This window comes from Myiozetetes cayanensis, unplaced genomic scaffold (assembly GCF_022539395.1).
Source record: "Myiozetetes cayanensis isolate MyiCay16 unplaced genomic scaffold, myiCay2020 scf3, whole genome shotgun sequence".
NCBI lineage: Eukaryota > Metazoa > Chordata > Aves > Passeriformes > Tyrannidae > Myiozetetes > Myiozetetes cayanensis.
This window is the reverse complement of record NW_026087521.1, coordinates 53,875,019-53,889,633: the sequence shown is the minus strand read 5'-3', so window position 1 is coordinate 53,889,633 and position 14,615 is coordinate 53,875,019. Positions and strand designations below refer to the sequence as shown.

Here is a 14,615-nt window from a genome sequence, read left to right as displayed (position 1 = left end):
TTAACTTCTCTTCTTGTAAATGTTTTTCATTTTCTGTAATGATTTTGCCATATATATATGTATATAGGTTAACCTTTGCTGGTCAGAACTGATTTATTGTTGTAGATGTCAATATCAAACGTCTGAGTGGTGAAATACGTGCTATTATCAGGCCATTTCTATTAAGTGAGCCAAGTGAAATTCTGGAAGAATGTAAAGGTTTCTTTTAGAAAGGACTGTCATCTGGCCGGCATTCAGGGTTTCCAGTCAGTGAAATTTTTTAGGTGAATACTTGGCTTTAAATACGTGGCAAAAACCCATTGAAGCACATGCTGAAGGCAGAAGGTTACTCCTTTACTTGAGGTTGGGAGATGGGTACCTTGGTCCCATGAAGGTCACAGCTATCAGTCCCTGAACTCAGGTGTTTGCAGGTGAGGACGTGTCACCTGCTAGGGATACCCAAAGTGATGTACCAGACCTGGCTGTGAGGGATGCAGGAGGCTTTGGGGCACGTCCTGCTGTGGGGTTGTACTCAGTTCAGGAGATTGCCATAATCCTGTACCATATACTTCGTGAGCAGGTGGTTTTTATCCTGCTGTGATAATCAGTTTGCTTAGTGCCATCTTTAGCAGGGTGGGAGGGAGTGTAGTATATTCTTGCAGTTATGGGATACTGCCCTAAAGCCAGTAAATAGCAGCTTGTGTTTCTAAATCATCTTATCACTCTTTACTTTCATTAAGCATGGGCTTTCATGGTGAGGGTGGAGTGGCTAATCTGATACTCATCTGTGCAAGCAGTTGAAAGGAAATCCTGATTAACCTTTACTGTGGTCTCTGCATGCTCCAGTTTACCCAAAACTTACTCCTTGAGGGGCTAAAATCCCGACGCTTACTAAGTCAGTAAAAGTTCTGCTAGAGCTGTTTGCGTTGTCGTGCTGAAGCGTGGCAACATGCAGCAGCAGTGCAATTTCATCCACATATGCATTGGCTCAGAGGTTTCATTGCAGTGCCTGCATGTCATGCGTTTGTGGCTATCATGCCCAGCTGACTGCAGACTTAAATAATTTTATTTGTCTTATATTTATTTTACTGAAACACATACCTTAGTGCCTTCCCAGAAACCTCTGGGGCTGATGGTTTAGTTGTTCGAAACTGAAGGATGGTGATGATTTTAGCTGCTTTTTGACACTATGGTGGCATTGCCTGGACCAGAGTCCAAGGTTTTGGCATTCGTGAAGGTGACTTACAAAGCAAACGGCAAGTGCCTGGCTCTGCAGAGAGGGGCGTCATTCTCCCATCAACCAGCCACCTCACCCTTGTGTGGTCAGGTGTTTCAGCAGTTTGAATTGCAAACGATCCTTATTCCTGTGTGAATGGTTTCTGTAAGCTTTTGCACGTGTAACTGGCTCCCAGGTGCAAGATGGTGATTGCTCCACAGACCACAGGCTCCCTGTCATGCTCCTCTTGATCCGATTTCCAGCTGCTTCTACCTGTGAAATGCGAAGGGTGCTGTTGGTCACTACACTAGGAGTGCCCCGTGCTCAGTCTCAGCACGGGACATCTGCTCCGTTTTGTACTATTCATGAAGTTGTGTATAAGCTGATGGTGTTCCAGAGTGAAAGGAGGAATTTTTGGCAAGCAGTTCTTTCTCCTGTAAAAAGCACACTAATCTTTGCAAATATGGAAGCAAATGGAGGAGGTGTTTTTTAGGGCATTCAAAATATTCTTGCCAAGCGTATTGCTTGGTATCGGTGCAACTGCTCAGAAAGGGAAGCGCATCAGTGTTTTTGAGATGATGTGTCTGACCCTCAGAAGCATCTGACGCAGGGTGCCTGTGCCAAAGGAACGGTGGCTCACAGAGAGAGCAACGGAAAATATGCTCTTTTGGATCAGGCATTTTGCACTGCTTTACTTCAGCTGCAGTACCTGGAACAGGAGCCTGTTTGGACTGTAGGTCTTGCAAAAACGGGGGATTACATTCTTGCAGGGGGGGTTACTCATTTGCAATTTAACGCTCAGTTTCTCTTCCCAAGAAGTCCAAACCAGTATTGTTACAAGAAGCTCCCTGCTCATATATGAGTGTCTAATTAGCTGTTGCTGTTTTGTGTATCAAGTACTGGAGGAGACTGGACTGGGTTGGGAGAGATGCTGTGTCAGCACCGCTGAGCTTTCGGGCCGTGCCCACGTCACAGTTGCTGAAGGGGAGTCTTGTGTCATGGCTGGGCATTTCAGAGGGCTGACGGTAATGAATGAAGGAAATTACAGGCTCTGGGAAAGCATATTAAGCTGTGAATCACTGAATCCTCTTGTTCTGCTGCTATCAGCCGACAGGTCTTTTTCCATAAAAGAAAACCCATTAACGCATTCTTAGTCATTTTTGGTGACTCAAAGGCATAGACCACCTTCGAACTCTGTCTGAGAGGGAATTGTGCTTGTTTTTAACCAAACCCATGCCCAGAGTCCATGTTTATACCAGAGCACATCCTTTCCTCCTTCAGTGTTTATTTGCCTTCTGTCTTGCTGCAAGAGGGCATCTCACGGTTAGACTGAGTACCATCAAATCCACATTTGTCTGAGCTTTCTCACTTGCTGGTACTGCTAACACATTCATCATGCTCTTTTCTTCCATCAGATTCCCCATGACCTCTCAACTTCTTCTTGGGTCAAGACACTGGGGTCTGCATGTGTTACATTTATTTGCATGTAGTAGAGAAGGAAGATGATACGGCATTTTTAAATTTTATTTTTTGTGTCTGGATACCTCCTATCAAAGAGTGATAGAAAGCCTTTCTCAGACACACTGCTAGTTCCAGGGCAGCATAGCTTAGATCAGGGTAATCTCAAGATGATGGGTACTCAACATGAAATAAATGCGCTGTGTCAGCTCTAACATCTCTCTGCCAAAAAAATCACAACTCTCACTGAAAGTTTTGTGGTCATTGTGACAGTGGAACAGCGTGACTGAGCAGAGTGTGCTGTTGTGCAGTTTTCCTGTTGTGAAGTTGATAAAATGCATCTTCATGGCCAAAAGGGAGAGCAGTGGTGAAAATCATAGGTAGGTGAAGATGTAGAGTGCACATCAGTCCCCTCACTGGGGAACAGGAGGGAAATACAGGTATTGCATCAACTTCAGCTTGCTGTGCCATCATAGCGTGTTGTTTGTCCAGGATACACGCTGGAAAGCAGTGTCTTCTGCTGCTTGCCCGATGGCAGTATCACGAAGACCACTTAAGGGAACTGGGAGAGACCTGGGAAATAAGCATGAGGAGATGGATCTCTATGGATGGCAAGAGCACGGATCCACCACGACAATCAGTGTGATTAAGTAATGAATCATTTATTAAGACACACAGCACACATTTTATACACTTTTTGTACCCTCGTGGGTGCAGGATTAAAATCTGGGGATTGGATAGCTCAGTCTGTCCACGAGTCCGTGTCTCATGTTCGTTGGACAAGATGCAGGTTCGATGTTTTTGCACCTGGATACCAGCTCCCACCGTAAGTTCTCACAACATGGAATAGTTGTTGGTTGTAAACTAATTCTATTCTCATGGGAAGCCTGTTCAGGTTAACTGTAAACTAATTCCTTCTCATGGGAAGTTAGCCCAAGTTTACAATTGCCAACTGTAAACCAAGTGTTCTTCCCAAGGGAAGCCTGAGGCTTCTCTCACAGCAGGCAATATGGGTTGTTCACCAGGCCTCCATTTTTCTGCAAATACTCCACAGATCTCCATTTCTTCTTTTGCTTGAGGACTGCCTTGTTTTGTGTTCACTGGCTTTGTAGTTTATTTTTGTGGTGGTTTTGAGGATTTTGAAGTTCAGCAATTAGTTTTGGCAGGACTAAGACTTTGTTTTCTCTATATCCTAAGAAAAATAAATGTAAAGCTGTAGTTGGTGATTTGGGAACTCAGTTTCTATCTTTAGGGGGATCTAATACTCTGATTCTTTTTTTGTTTTGTAATATATAGTCTAAACAATCAAAACCATCCTGTGTTCCACTTGGTTGTGCACCATTTAACTGCTCGGTGCTAGCAGAATATATCCTAATTTACTTGAATTGTTGTTACTTGTATGCCATTTTAAGCAGCAGTGATTGCCACTCATTATCATTAGGCAAAAACTATTGCCTTTGGAAGGATCTTAATAAGGAGGCTGTCCCAGTTAAGTAGAATATGTTGTACTAAGAAACTTGGTTACAAGAAAAGATGTCATAGTCACATATTGTAATATAATTCTATTATCTCGTCTTCCTGTAGCATCTGCTCTGATATCTCATAGAGGTGCTTTTTGCTTTGGATGATTTAGTTAGGCTCTCAGTTCTTTAACTTTTAAGCATTATTTATTTGCTCTTCTACTGTTTTTTTTTTTTCCAGGAGAGAAAGGGTGATCTCTTGTGGTTAAAATGCGTAGCTAGAGGCCTTATGGTATTTTCCTGGTTTTCTCTGACATTTCTTATTTCACCTTGAATTAGTTACTAAACTCTCTAATGCTTTACTTTCACTTTATCCACAAATTAGACATGAATATTACCTTATCTGCATAATGTCAGTGTCTTGAGGCAAAGTGCAAAGCTGGTAATGCCTATTAATGTCTTTGGGTAGTAGCTGTTACAGACACACAAAGCAGTGTCCCTTTAGTCTCTCGCATCTGATTCCTGTGCCTGTTCCACCCTTCCTTGTTTGGGCTGCTCTGCCTACTTTAAGACTCCAATTCTGGAAGCTTTATCTCACCACCTAGCTTTCCCAAGTGCTTTGCATTTTCTCCATGCAAAGCCGCTCCCTGTTATTTAACTGGGTTGGAATGTGCAGAAAGAAGACACTTTGTGCTCCTTGCCTTGAATGCTTTCCAGGTCTTCCGTTAACTGAAAGCACTGGCTGATATGATTAGCTTTAAAGCTTTCCCTGTAGTCTTATTTCTGTAAGGAGAAGTCAAGATGTTTTCCATCTGCCTTGCCAGTCAAGTTGACAGACTGAGCCCGGGAATGATGGTGCAGGTTGTTTTAAGAAATGGAGACCGTAGGGTTTCTTTCTGAGTTTGACCCTCAACAGAGTAGTTTGCATCCCTTTAGGTTCACCAGCTCCTGTGCGTTGGAGTTGGGATGTTGAGCTCATGGTGCTGGTGATCCTGTACCATCCCTCAAAATCTGCTGTGTATCTGGATGCTGAATCATCCTCACATATTCATGGTTGCCACGATTGCAAAATATGGGGTCAGGAGAGTTTTTCTGCGTGTCAGAATACCAACCATATGGGGCTTGCACCTAGGTAAGTGTTCTGCTGTTGCAAAGGCAGCTGGCAATAGTTTTTACCTTTCCATTCTACCCCCCCCTCACCCCTCCCTGCCCCATAGGCCTTTATGTTGTAGATCTCAAAAATGCTCATTGGTGTTGGGAAGTATTTTGGTGTATGAGCTTGTGGAAGAAAAGGAGAAAAGGTTTGGGGGTTTTGGTTTTGTGTTTGTTTGTTGTTTTGTTTGTTTGTTTTGTTTTGTGGGGGGTTTTTTGTTTGTTTTTTTATTTGATGTTTTGTGAGCTCTCTCTTGAACTTCACATGGTTATTTAGGAGAGCAGGAGACTAAAGACTTTCTAGTCTGATGTTCCTGTGTCAAAAAAAAAAAAAAAAAAAGATGACTGAGGGGATTTCCTACTCCTAAAGGTAATCCTTCTAGGTAAGGTTGGCATTTACTCGAACAATGTAACATGCAACACCGTATACTGGGGACAGCTCAGGGTTAACTACTATTTTCAGGCTCATTTTCTATAGCAGTTTGCTATATATATGTATATATAATCTGTTCTGCACACTTAAACTCTATAAATTCTTAGTAGGATCCAGTTTCTTGCAGTGGGAGTATAAACTGTTTTCCAGATATATACATTTGCTTAAGACATAACAGATAGATAAAGAGGGAGGTCAAAGATAATTTGAATTATTTTCTCTTTAAAATAGGAGCACTTAAAGAAAAATAACGAGAGCAGCAAAGCCTTCATGCTTCTGTCTACACTCTAAATGGATATAAAGAAGTCTGGCACTCTTTCCAAAGGAATGAATGGTGAAATGTGCAAGAAGTATTTTATAGTGTTTACAGCTCTTGCATTTTTAGTCAAAGCAAACAGATTTGTGTTGGGTTTCTGCTAGATGCCTCAGCTGTGGAACATCTGAATCACGTTGTTCAGTGGGCATTTTTATTAATTTAATGTCGTTGGAAATTTGTTTTGTTTAGACTGTGGAATTTGAATACTAAAGGAGAAGGAGGAGGCAAGGAATTTAAAATGTGAATGGCATTAGTTATTGCAGACCCACAGACCCATGAATGTAGGCAGTGCAGACTTCTTGTTTGCCTTGTTCTGTCAATTTATATACAGATTTTATATATATATATATAATTTATTATATATATATATAAAAATTGAATTCAGTGATAGTTGAGGTTTCATTTGGTCTTGGTGATTTTGCTGTAAGCTCAAGCAACAGCTTGATTAAATGTTTCAAACTCCTTGAAATACAAATAAAAGCTTCAAATACGGGAGGTGTGTGGTACATTTATGATGGGTGAGAAGAGGAAGGTTGGAGCAGTAACTTCAGACATGCAGTAACTGAAACTGCAAGTTTAGGTCCCAGATCTCTCATTCTCTTTTCTCCTGAGATGGACTCACAGTTGAAAATGCTGGTTTAGGTGGCAAAGGTGGTTTGGGACTGACCTACAGGATGTTTGAGCATGCAATACGGCATTGCCCCATACTTTATTACCCATCCCAAATAAAAAGCCTTGCTATTTTATTGCTTTGCACATTGTGTAGTCATTCGTGGTGATATACAAACAGCTGCTTGTCTTATTTTTTGCTGGTTTGCCCTTTGATCTGCCTTTACATGATACAAATAGCTGTGCAGTGCCAGGAGCAATACGTGGTCCATGGAAAGCCTTTGTCAAAAAGGAAGTGAAGTATGGGCACCATAAATGCCAGCACTTCAGGAATCAAATGTTTGGCAACAGCTGGTATGTAAAAAGTGCAGGTATCTGTCTAAATTGAGGAACAGTGGCAAAAGTGTAGTTATTTTCAACTGATTCTGCTGTATTTAGGTGAGATTTGGGCTACACAACCCATATTTCTCCTGGCCAGAAAAGCTGTAAGAGTCACACAGCAGCTGCTGTGTCTGGTGTTGGAGTTGCTCTTGACTGTCAGGTCTCTCTGTTTTGATGAGGGGGCACTGAGGAGCTCTGCTGGGACTGCTGCTGGACACTGAGTTTGGGATATTTGTGCGATGCACACACACTTATGTCGTGCTGCAAGGACAGCATTAGGTAGCTCTGCGACAAACTCTGAAAAGAGTATGCAGGAAGGCAAGTATTTGTGTGCCAAAATCTGCTTTGCAGTGGAGGGTGGTGCATCAACCAAACCCAAAGAGGTGGGAATGGGTTCGGGAAAACTGGAAAAGAATTACCAGGTACTCCAGTCTTTGGATGAGTTTGCTTGAAGGTTTAAAATAACTGCTTCTTTCATAAGTTTGGGCTCTTTCAAGTCTTCACTTTGTCATTTTATACCATACTTTTTTGATTTGGGATTTTCAAGTCCTTAGGGACTGAGCTCTGGCTTGTGTTTCAGCTGAGCCCAGAGAGCAGGAAAAATGTAGAGTGTATTAATTGTGCATTGGATTTTTCTATGAAGTTGTTTTTTCTCTGGAGATTTGGGAGGGGGAGCATTAGGAGCTTGTCACTGTGATTTTTTTGGGCATTCTGCTGATTTTAAAATGTATGCATTTCTCTTGAGTCTTTCACGTAGAGATTGCAGGGTACTCTGAGGCCAAGGGCAAAGAGAAGAAAGCAGTTTTGGGTATGGCCCATTCTGGATATGTCTCCTTGCAGTCAAATCCTAGGCAGATCCATGCCCCAAAGAGGGTACAAGGGGAAGCACCTTTCAGAAGAAGTGATGAAATCCAAATGCACCTGAGTGCTTTGATTGCCTTGCCTTGCTCCAGTGGTTCACAGCAGTCGGAGGATCAACATATGGTTTCTGTACACTGCTGGGTGGCACAGAGCAGCCAGGGACATGCTGGAGGAGTCTGGCCTTGTACTCATCAGGCAGCAACTGACTTCTTAATTTCCACTGTGGTGAATCAGAGGGATAAAATAATGGGCAAAGAAGCGCACAGGGTTGAGTAACCATGCAGAAAGGAAGGACATCTAACAGTGCCAGTTGAGAGAAAAGACAGGTACTGCTGTTCATTTCTGAAGACACTGCACAGAAGTCTTTGGTGTGGAATGACAGGTAGCATCAGCAGTGACAGTCAGAAAAGGAAGTGGGGGAAAGTCCTGGTTTTCAGGCCACTGGGAACTTGAGGTCCTCACCTGTTTTTCAAGTTCAACCCAATATGGCTGAAAAAGCAAGTGAATTAATACCAATTGGCAGAGAATTAAAATAAGGAAGTTGAACTGTAGCCAAACCAGTGAAAGCTTTTTAGATGTTTCTATCTATAAAGAAGGTATATATATAATCACAAAATGTTTGGTTTTTTCCCTCCCTCGTCAGTTTGGCATGCTTTCTTCTTCCCTGCTGTAGCCTTTCATCAGAAAATTTGAACTTTACATCAAACATTGATAAAAAGAGAGTGTTGTGTTTTTTTTTCTAAAAAGGCATTTTATTCACTTTAATATTTTTTGGGAAAACAGTTGAAGCTAGAAGATTGGCAGAGCTGCAGTGCCCAAGCCATAGAATTCCCTTTCTCTATACTCATGGAAACAGATTTGGTCCAGCAAAATTATAAGTTATAAACATATCTTCCATCACCCTACTGGTCACTGGCTGTGATCAATTATAGTTTTGAAGCTGGCATATAAGTATCAGATGTTTGGCTATTGTGTGTCTTTGCTAATCTCCAACCCGAGTGAAACCCTTTGGCATGACACATCCTAGAATTTGTTACGTTCTCTAACAATGGCACATTTTGCATTTCATTTGCGCTTTTCCATCCAAGAACCTAAGAATATCCTCCCCTCGCCAAAGAACAGAGTAATTAATCATCAGGGCTGTTTGTAAGGAAAAGGCCTTGCTGTGGGAACAGAGTCATAGATAAAGTAGAGAATAAAATGTCTATATCCCACTGCATAAATCACTTGGAGAAATATTTTCTGTACATATTATGATTTTAAACCATTTGGATTTTATTTATAAAGTTACCATAAACCAGGATTTCTTTCCCCCACACTTAAGGCATGTTTTTGCAGAAAAATTGTCCAATTCATTTTTAAAGATGCCATAAAGCTGTTTGTGCTCTATTTTTCTGTTTTTAGAAATCTCTTAGAATATTAGATAATTTTCACATCTGTTTTCTGCAGGGAAGACTCCTCCAATTTTGTCTTAATTTCTATCCATTAGAATTATTTCTGAGAGAGTACTTACTAAAATATGCAGACAATCCTGCATTTTAGATCCAGGTGTTGTACTTCTGGAGATCTGTGCATCCACAGAATATAAATGTTGATCAGTGCACCAAGTGTTTATGCGAGTCAGCCACTGAGCGACGGCAGGAGAATTTGAAGAGCTTGCTTGATAAGCTGTTGCCGCTTTTCATTCCTTACCTTTTCTGCTTCGAATTCTTCCCTCTCTTTTGCTGTGTCAGACGTCCTGCTCTTTCTTTCCAGGGCGCTTCCTCGTGAGTTGTGGTGCTCGCTCGTGACCTTCCACACGTGCATGGGGTTGTTACAACCCCTGGGACCAGAGCCAGGGCTGGGAATTACACCTGTTCCTGCTCCTCTGTCTCCAGCGTTCAAACAGACTATCAGGGACTTTGTTCTGGTGCTGCTGCTGCGTGCAGAGGATGATCCTGGTTTAGGTTGCTGTCTCATGGCCATGCTGGACAAGACTTATGGTCTTGGTTTTCCCAGTGTATACCCCTGCTTTTTTCTTTTGAATAGGCTCACTGAACCTGTGTCACCTCTTTCCTCCCAAAATGGGTGGTTTTGGGTCTGTGCTGCAAATATAACTTGTAGACTCAACTGTTTACAGGGAAGAGTTAGATGTGAGGAGGGAATCCAGGGCAGTTTGGTGAAGCTAACAAGATGTCTGAGAAGCATCTCCTCTCAGGTGAATTGCCTGGTCTTTCAGTGCTCCAAGGCAGGGATGTTTGTGGGACTCTTTCATAACTGAGATAAACAGATTAAGGTAGCCATTCTGCCCTGGGCCTGCAATGTTATACCTATTGGTAGAATTACTGGTCAGTAGAGTTAGATGTTGTATATTACTGAGCTGGGAAACTAAGCAAGTTATTCCCTTGAAAGAAAACACTAAATAGGTACCTCTTCCTTAATGTATTTTGCAAAGTCTTCTTGGCCTGTAAGGGCAGAATCTCCTGTCTGTGCTTAAAAGAAAACAGTAGTTAAAAACTAATGGAAAATACTTACTACTTTGGCTTCTTTCTAAGGTAATTGTTGTACATCATGCATTTGGAGATAAGATGAAATTTAATCATCATAAAGAGGTACAGTTCCACTGCCTGGGTCTCCACCTGTGTGTGTCCCAGAGGGAGTGGGAAAATGATAGCCATTGTGAAGAGCATAGCCATAGCTGACTGTTCCCAGACCTTAGGAAGGAAGCAGAGCTTGCTCTCCAAGCTGGACCAATGCATGTTACTCAAGGATGGTATGCAGTGTTTGCTCTTGTAAATAAGTTCTGGGTTTTAGCATGACAGTGATTTTGATTAGTAAATATATGCCCTCTATCTATTCCTAAGGGTTTAGATGTTGTGGCAGAAAGCGACTTTTGTGCCTGAATGAATGTGTATGTAAATCATTTTACTGTCAATAGCTTTACTTTTGCCCTGCACCATAAAAATTCACTGCTCTAAGGGCTTCTGCATAATGGGCTTTTGAAGCCCAAACAGTTCAGTTGCCAGAAGCTGTATTTACAAAAGAAATTCAATCAGCCCATCAGTGACACTTCTAACATCTTGATACTGTCTGTTATTTTGGCAATTGCAAGTGGAATTCCCCTTACAGGAAAATCCTGTAAATGTATCATCTGTCTCATATATAATTTTAAAGCCAATCTTTAAGAATTCTGAGATACCATTAGATTCAATTTTCTAATAATTTTGTGTAGGTTGGGAGTAGTTTCTAGGTTTCTTTGGAACCTTCTTGAACTCCTCTTTGGGCAGTCCTCCTAGGATTTTCTGTAAGAATTATCCCTAGGGTGATATCTGTAATTGACTTGGGGATGTTCAGAAGAGCTTACAAGGGCCACTTCTGCATGAGTCATCTGTGACATTGAGTTACAGATGTTGGTTGAGCTTTGCACACACAGGCTGTGTCTCGGAATGTCCCCAAAACAATGTGGTGGTGCCAGCAAAGTCATCCATATTGGCTGAAATTACATCAGACTTCTCCTTTCTTTTTATCCACTGTAGGTGTTCTCTGCCTGCCGGACAGCTTGAACCTTCACAAAGACCAGCAAAGGTCCAACAAGCCTGGGGAGGTGCAGATGTTCAGCCAGTCAGAGCTAAGGACCATCGAGCAGTCTTTACTCGCTACGCGCGTGGGGAGCATTGCTGAACTCAGTAAGTACAAGGCTGTCAATAACATTTGTATTTCTTTCCTGAAAGTAAGGCAAAGCCAATTTGCATTGTCTGGTTCTGCAGAGGAGAGATGAAAGGGCATATGTAATGTTGAAGGAGACGTTGGGGCAGATCTAGCTGCGTTCATGCTCCATTGGTTACTTTGGAAAGTGAAGCCATAGGATGAAAGAAGTCTTGTGCAGACTCATAGCAATGCCTGTGGCTTGTTTCCATACATTGCTCTCAGTTTTAAAGCTGGAAGATGCTTTATTTCGTCTTCCCTGTGTTGTATTTGAGAGCACCTCACAGCTTTTGTATTGGTGTCCTGTCTCATTTCAGTGGGATGTCTGTTTTATGATGGCAGGCAGAAAGCTGAAGGCTGCAATAAGTAAAGGAAATATTGCCACACGTTTAAGGCAGAGCTAGTTTCACGTGTGTTGGAGAAGATCCTTCACTTGCCTTTCCTTCTCCAGTTTCAGCAGAAGGAAACCCCACAACTCAAACATGCACCAGAGGAATTTACTCCTGAAAGATAAATTATTTGCTATTAATCAAAACACTTTTTGAGAAATATGGGAATCTACAATATTTGTCAAAGTCTGAAAACTTTGCTTTTGGCACAGATAAACAGTAGAAGACAAATCTCATGTGCATCCTTTTGTGACATGGAGATAAATAACCAAAAGTGCTTCATTTAAACTTTTTTTTTATTAAGAGAGAAGTGTTCCAATCACATGTTTATAGTCTAGTTAGATATAGAAAGCTCTGTGTGGGATAACAGAAACATTCAGACAAATTTTCTTCTGAGATTTGTGAAAAATGCTGTCAAGCATTTTTTTCCTGAGGTCTGTTATGAAATTTTGGGGGGAGAAATTAAAAAGTACTGAAATACATGAAGATACAGGCTACCCAACTTACTGTTGTTCCCATTGCTGCACTGTGTGCTACCAGCATCATAAAGAACATGTACAGGGATCTGATGTTCATTTTTTGGGCACTTCCTGTAGCAATGCAAGTCTCCTCTGTAGGTCCGTCGTATCACCATGGCTCAGTTTTGTGCTGTTCACAAGCCGTGTGGATGCACCAGGAATGGTTGTCTACAAGCCGCAAGATGAATTTCTGTTTTCAGCTTGCCAGTTTTAATTTGCTCTGGTGAAATGTCAACAAGCCAAGAGCACTTACATGCCTTAGTGTGAAGTGTTGCTCCGTCTCTGGAATCAGGTGTTTGGTGTTATTCAAATTAAGTAATTTATGCTCATTTATTTCACGCGTATGAAACACACAACAGTACAGTCTGTGTGCCAAATAAATTATGCATGATACAGCTCTCTTTCTTAAAAGTACATATGGTTGGGTTTTAACAAATAAGTAATTTATGGATATTTCATGGTGGGTGGTTTTTTTTTTTATTCTGGATTTTCCTTGGACCTTTGTACACAACCCGAAAAGCCAGACTCACTTAGTTAGAGCACCCTCTCCTCTTTTAAAATCTGATTTCTAGAAATCTGTCATCTCTAAGTGTCCTACCTTACATTCAGGTCTTTGGTTAGTAGGGTTTGCTTTATGTACGTTGTTGGCTGCAAACACAGGCAAAACACTCTTCAGGGTGGCCAGTTCGAAGAACAGAGCGCATCAGTGGGAGTTAGATGCAGCTGTCGGAGAGGTTGGCACCTCCAGCAGCCTGGTAGCCCTCCAGAAAGCCCTCTGGCCAACTGTGGAGGGATCCTCCCTGGCCTCTGCAAGCAGATGCATGTTGGGGAAGCAGCAGTGGGAGGAGTGGTACTTGGCAAAGCTTGCAAGACTGGATATGCTCAATTGGGTAGAAATCTGTGCTGTGCAGCAGTGCTGGTGCAGAGTTCAAAACTCAGCTGTGAAACGTGGAAGGAGGTGCAGCGTGATAGTGGGCAAAACCCCACTGATTTTGGAGGAAAAGTCATGAAATGGAAGGAAATTGGAGGGGCGAGGGGATACAAGTAGGTTTGCTCTTTGCTCAGTGCTTGTGTGTCTGTCTCTGGCAGCAGCAGCAGCTGTGAGCCAGAGGTTACAGCAAAACCTCTGCCACAGAGAGCAGATGAGGAACTGTAGCGTGGGGGCAGAAATGCAGAGCAGTGGGGAGAAGCTGGGGGGAACACCTGGGGATCATGAAGGCAGGGAAAGAGTGTAGGCAAAGGAGGTTTTATTGCTGCCTTGGTGGTGTGAGGGGGATGGAGAGCTTTAAAAATGACAAGCATTGACATGGAGAAAGTGAGATAGGAGGGAAGGATTAGATACAGAAAAGCCCCTGTTTTTGTGGGGGCGAATAAAGGTGATGAGGGAGACTCTCCGGATAGGAGGGAATCAAGAGGGATAGCACTTGTGAAGAGGAGGAGAAGGTAGCAACTAGAACTGAGAGACAAGGACAGAAGCTTGGCCTGTGGACCGGCAGAGCGAGCAGTCCCCAGGCATGTGTATGCAACGTCTCATCGGCTTGCACTATCCCAGGAGCCAGGATTTCATTTCTTTTCTCTTCAAAAGGGCACAAAAACCAGGGACAAAGACTGATCTTGCAATAAAGCAATTTAATTTTATCTCAGGAAAAAACAATATCTTAAAAAGCAGTTCTAATTGAATGAGATTTCCTGTAGTTTATTGACATCAGTGATTAAAGTATTGCAAGTACGCAGAATAATTGGAATTAACAAGTTGCCTGCTTGCGGAGGAAAGGCTTCCCCTGCTCCTGGTTCTACTTAGCATCTTTGCATGCAGCAACGTGGCCAGCTGCCGAGCTGCTGGAGGCTTTGAGAGCGGGAAGTCAGATCTGTGCCCTAAAAGACAACAGCTGGCAAACGGGGTCTTTTTTCTGCCCAGCACCTGTATTTCAGCTCCCGTCTTCCTAATTTCTTTACGGTCTCTCGCAGGTGAAAAATAGATTCACAAGGTGAGAAGCCTTGCACTTTGTGGCACCTTCACCTTGCCCTACTGGTGATGGCCCTCATGTGTCTGCACCCTTTGTTTTTTCATGCATTCTGTCAGTGTATTAGAGAATTAGTGTATTTGGGTGAGCTGTGTCTCTCCGGGGGGTTGACAGCAGGCAGGAGAATTTTGGGAA

General features: G+C 42.4%; 1 protein-coding gene across 4 annotated transcripts in view; it reads left to right on the top strand.

Moving 5' to 3' along the window:
• Positions 1 to 14,615, top strand: part of ABTB3 (ankyrin repeat and BTB domain containing 3) — a 182,529-nt gene that overhangs the window by 88,439 nt on the left and 79,475 nt on the right. For all 4 annotated transcript variants that reach the window (XM_050323698.1, XM_050323699.1, XM_050323696.1 and 1 more), the window contains exon 2: positions 11,381 to 11,530. In XM_050323698.1, the coding sequence (XP_050179655.1) occupies positions 11,381 to 11,530 (150 nt within the window). The remainder of the gene's footprint in view (positions 1 to 11,380; positions 11,531 to 14,615) is intronic.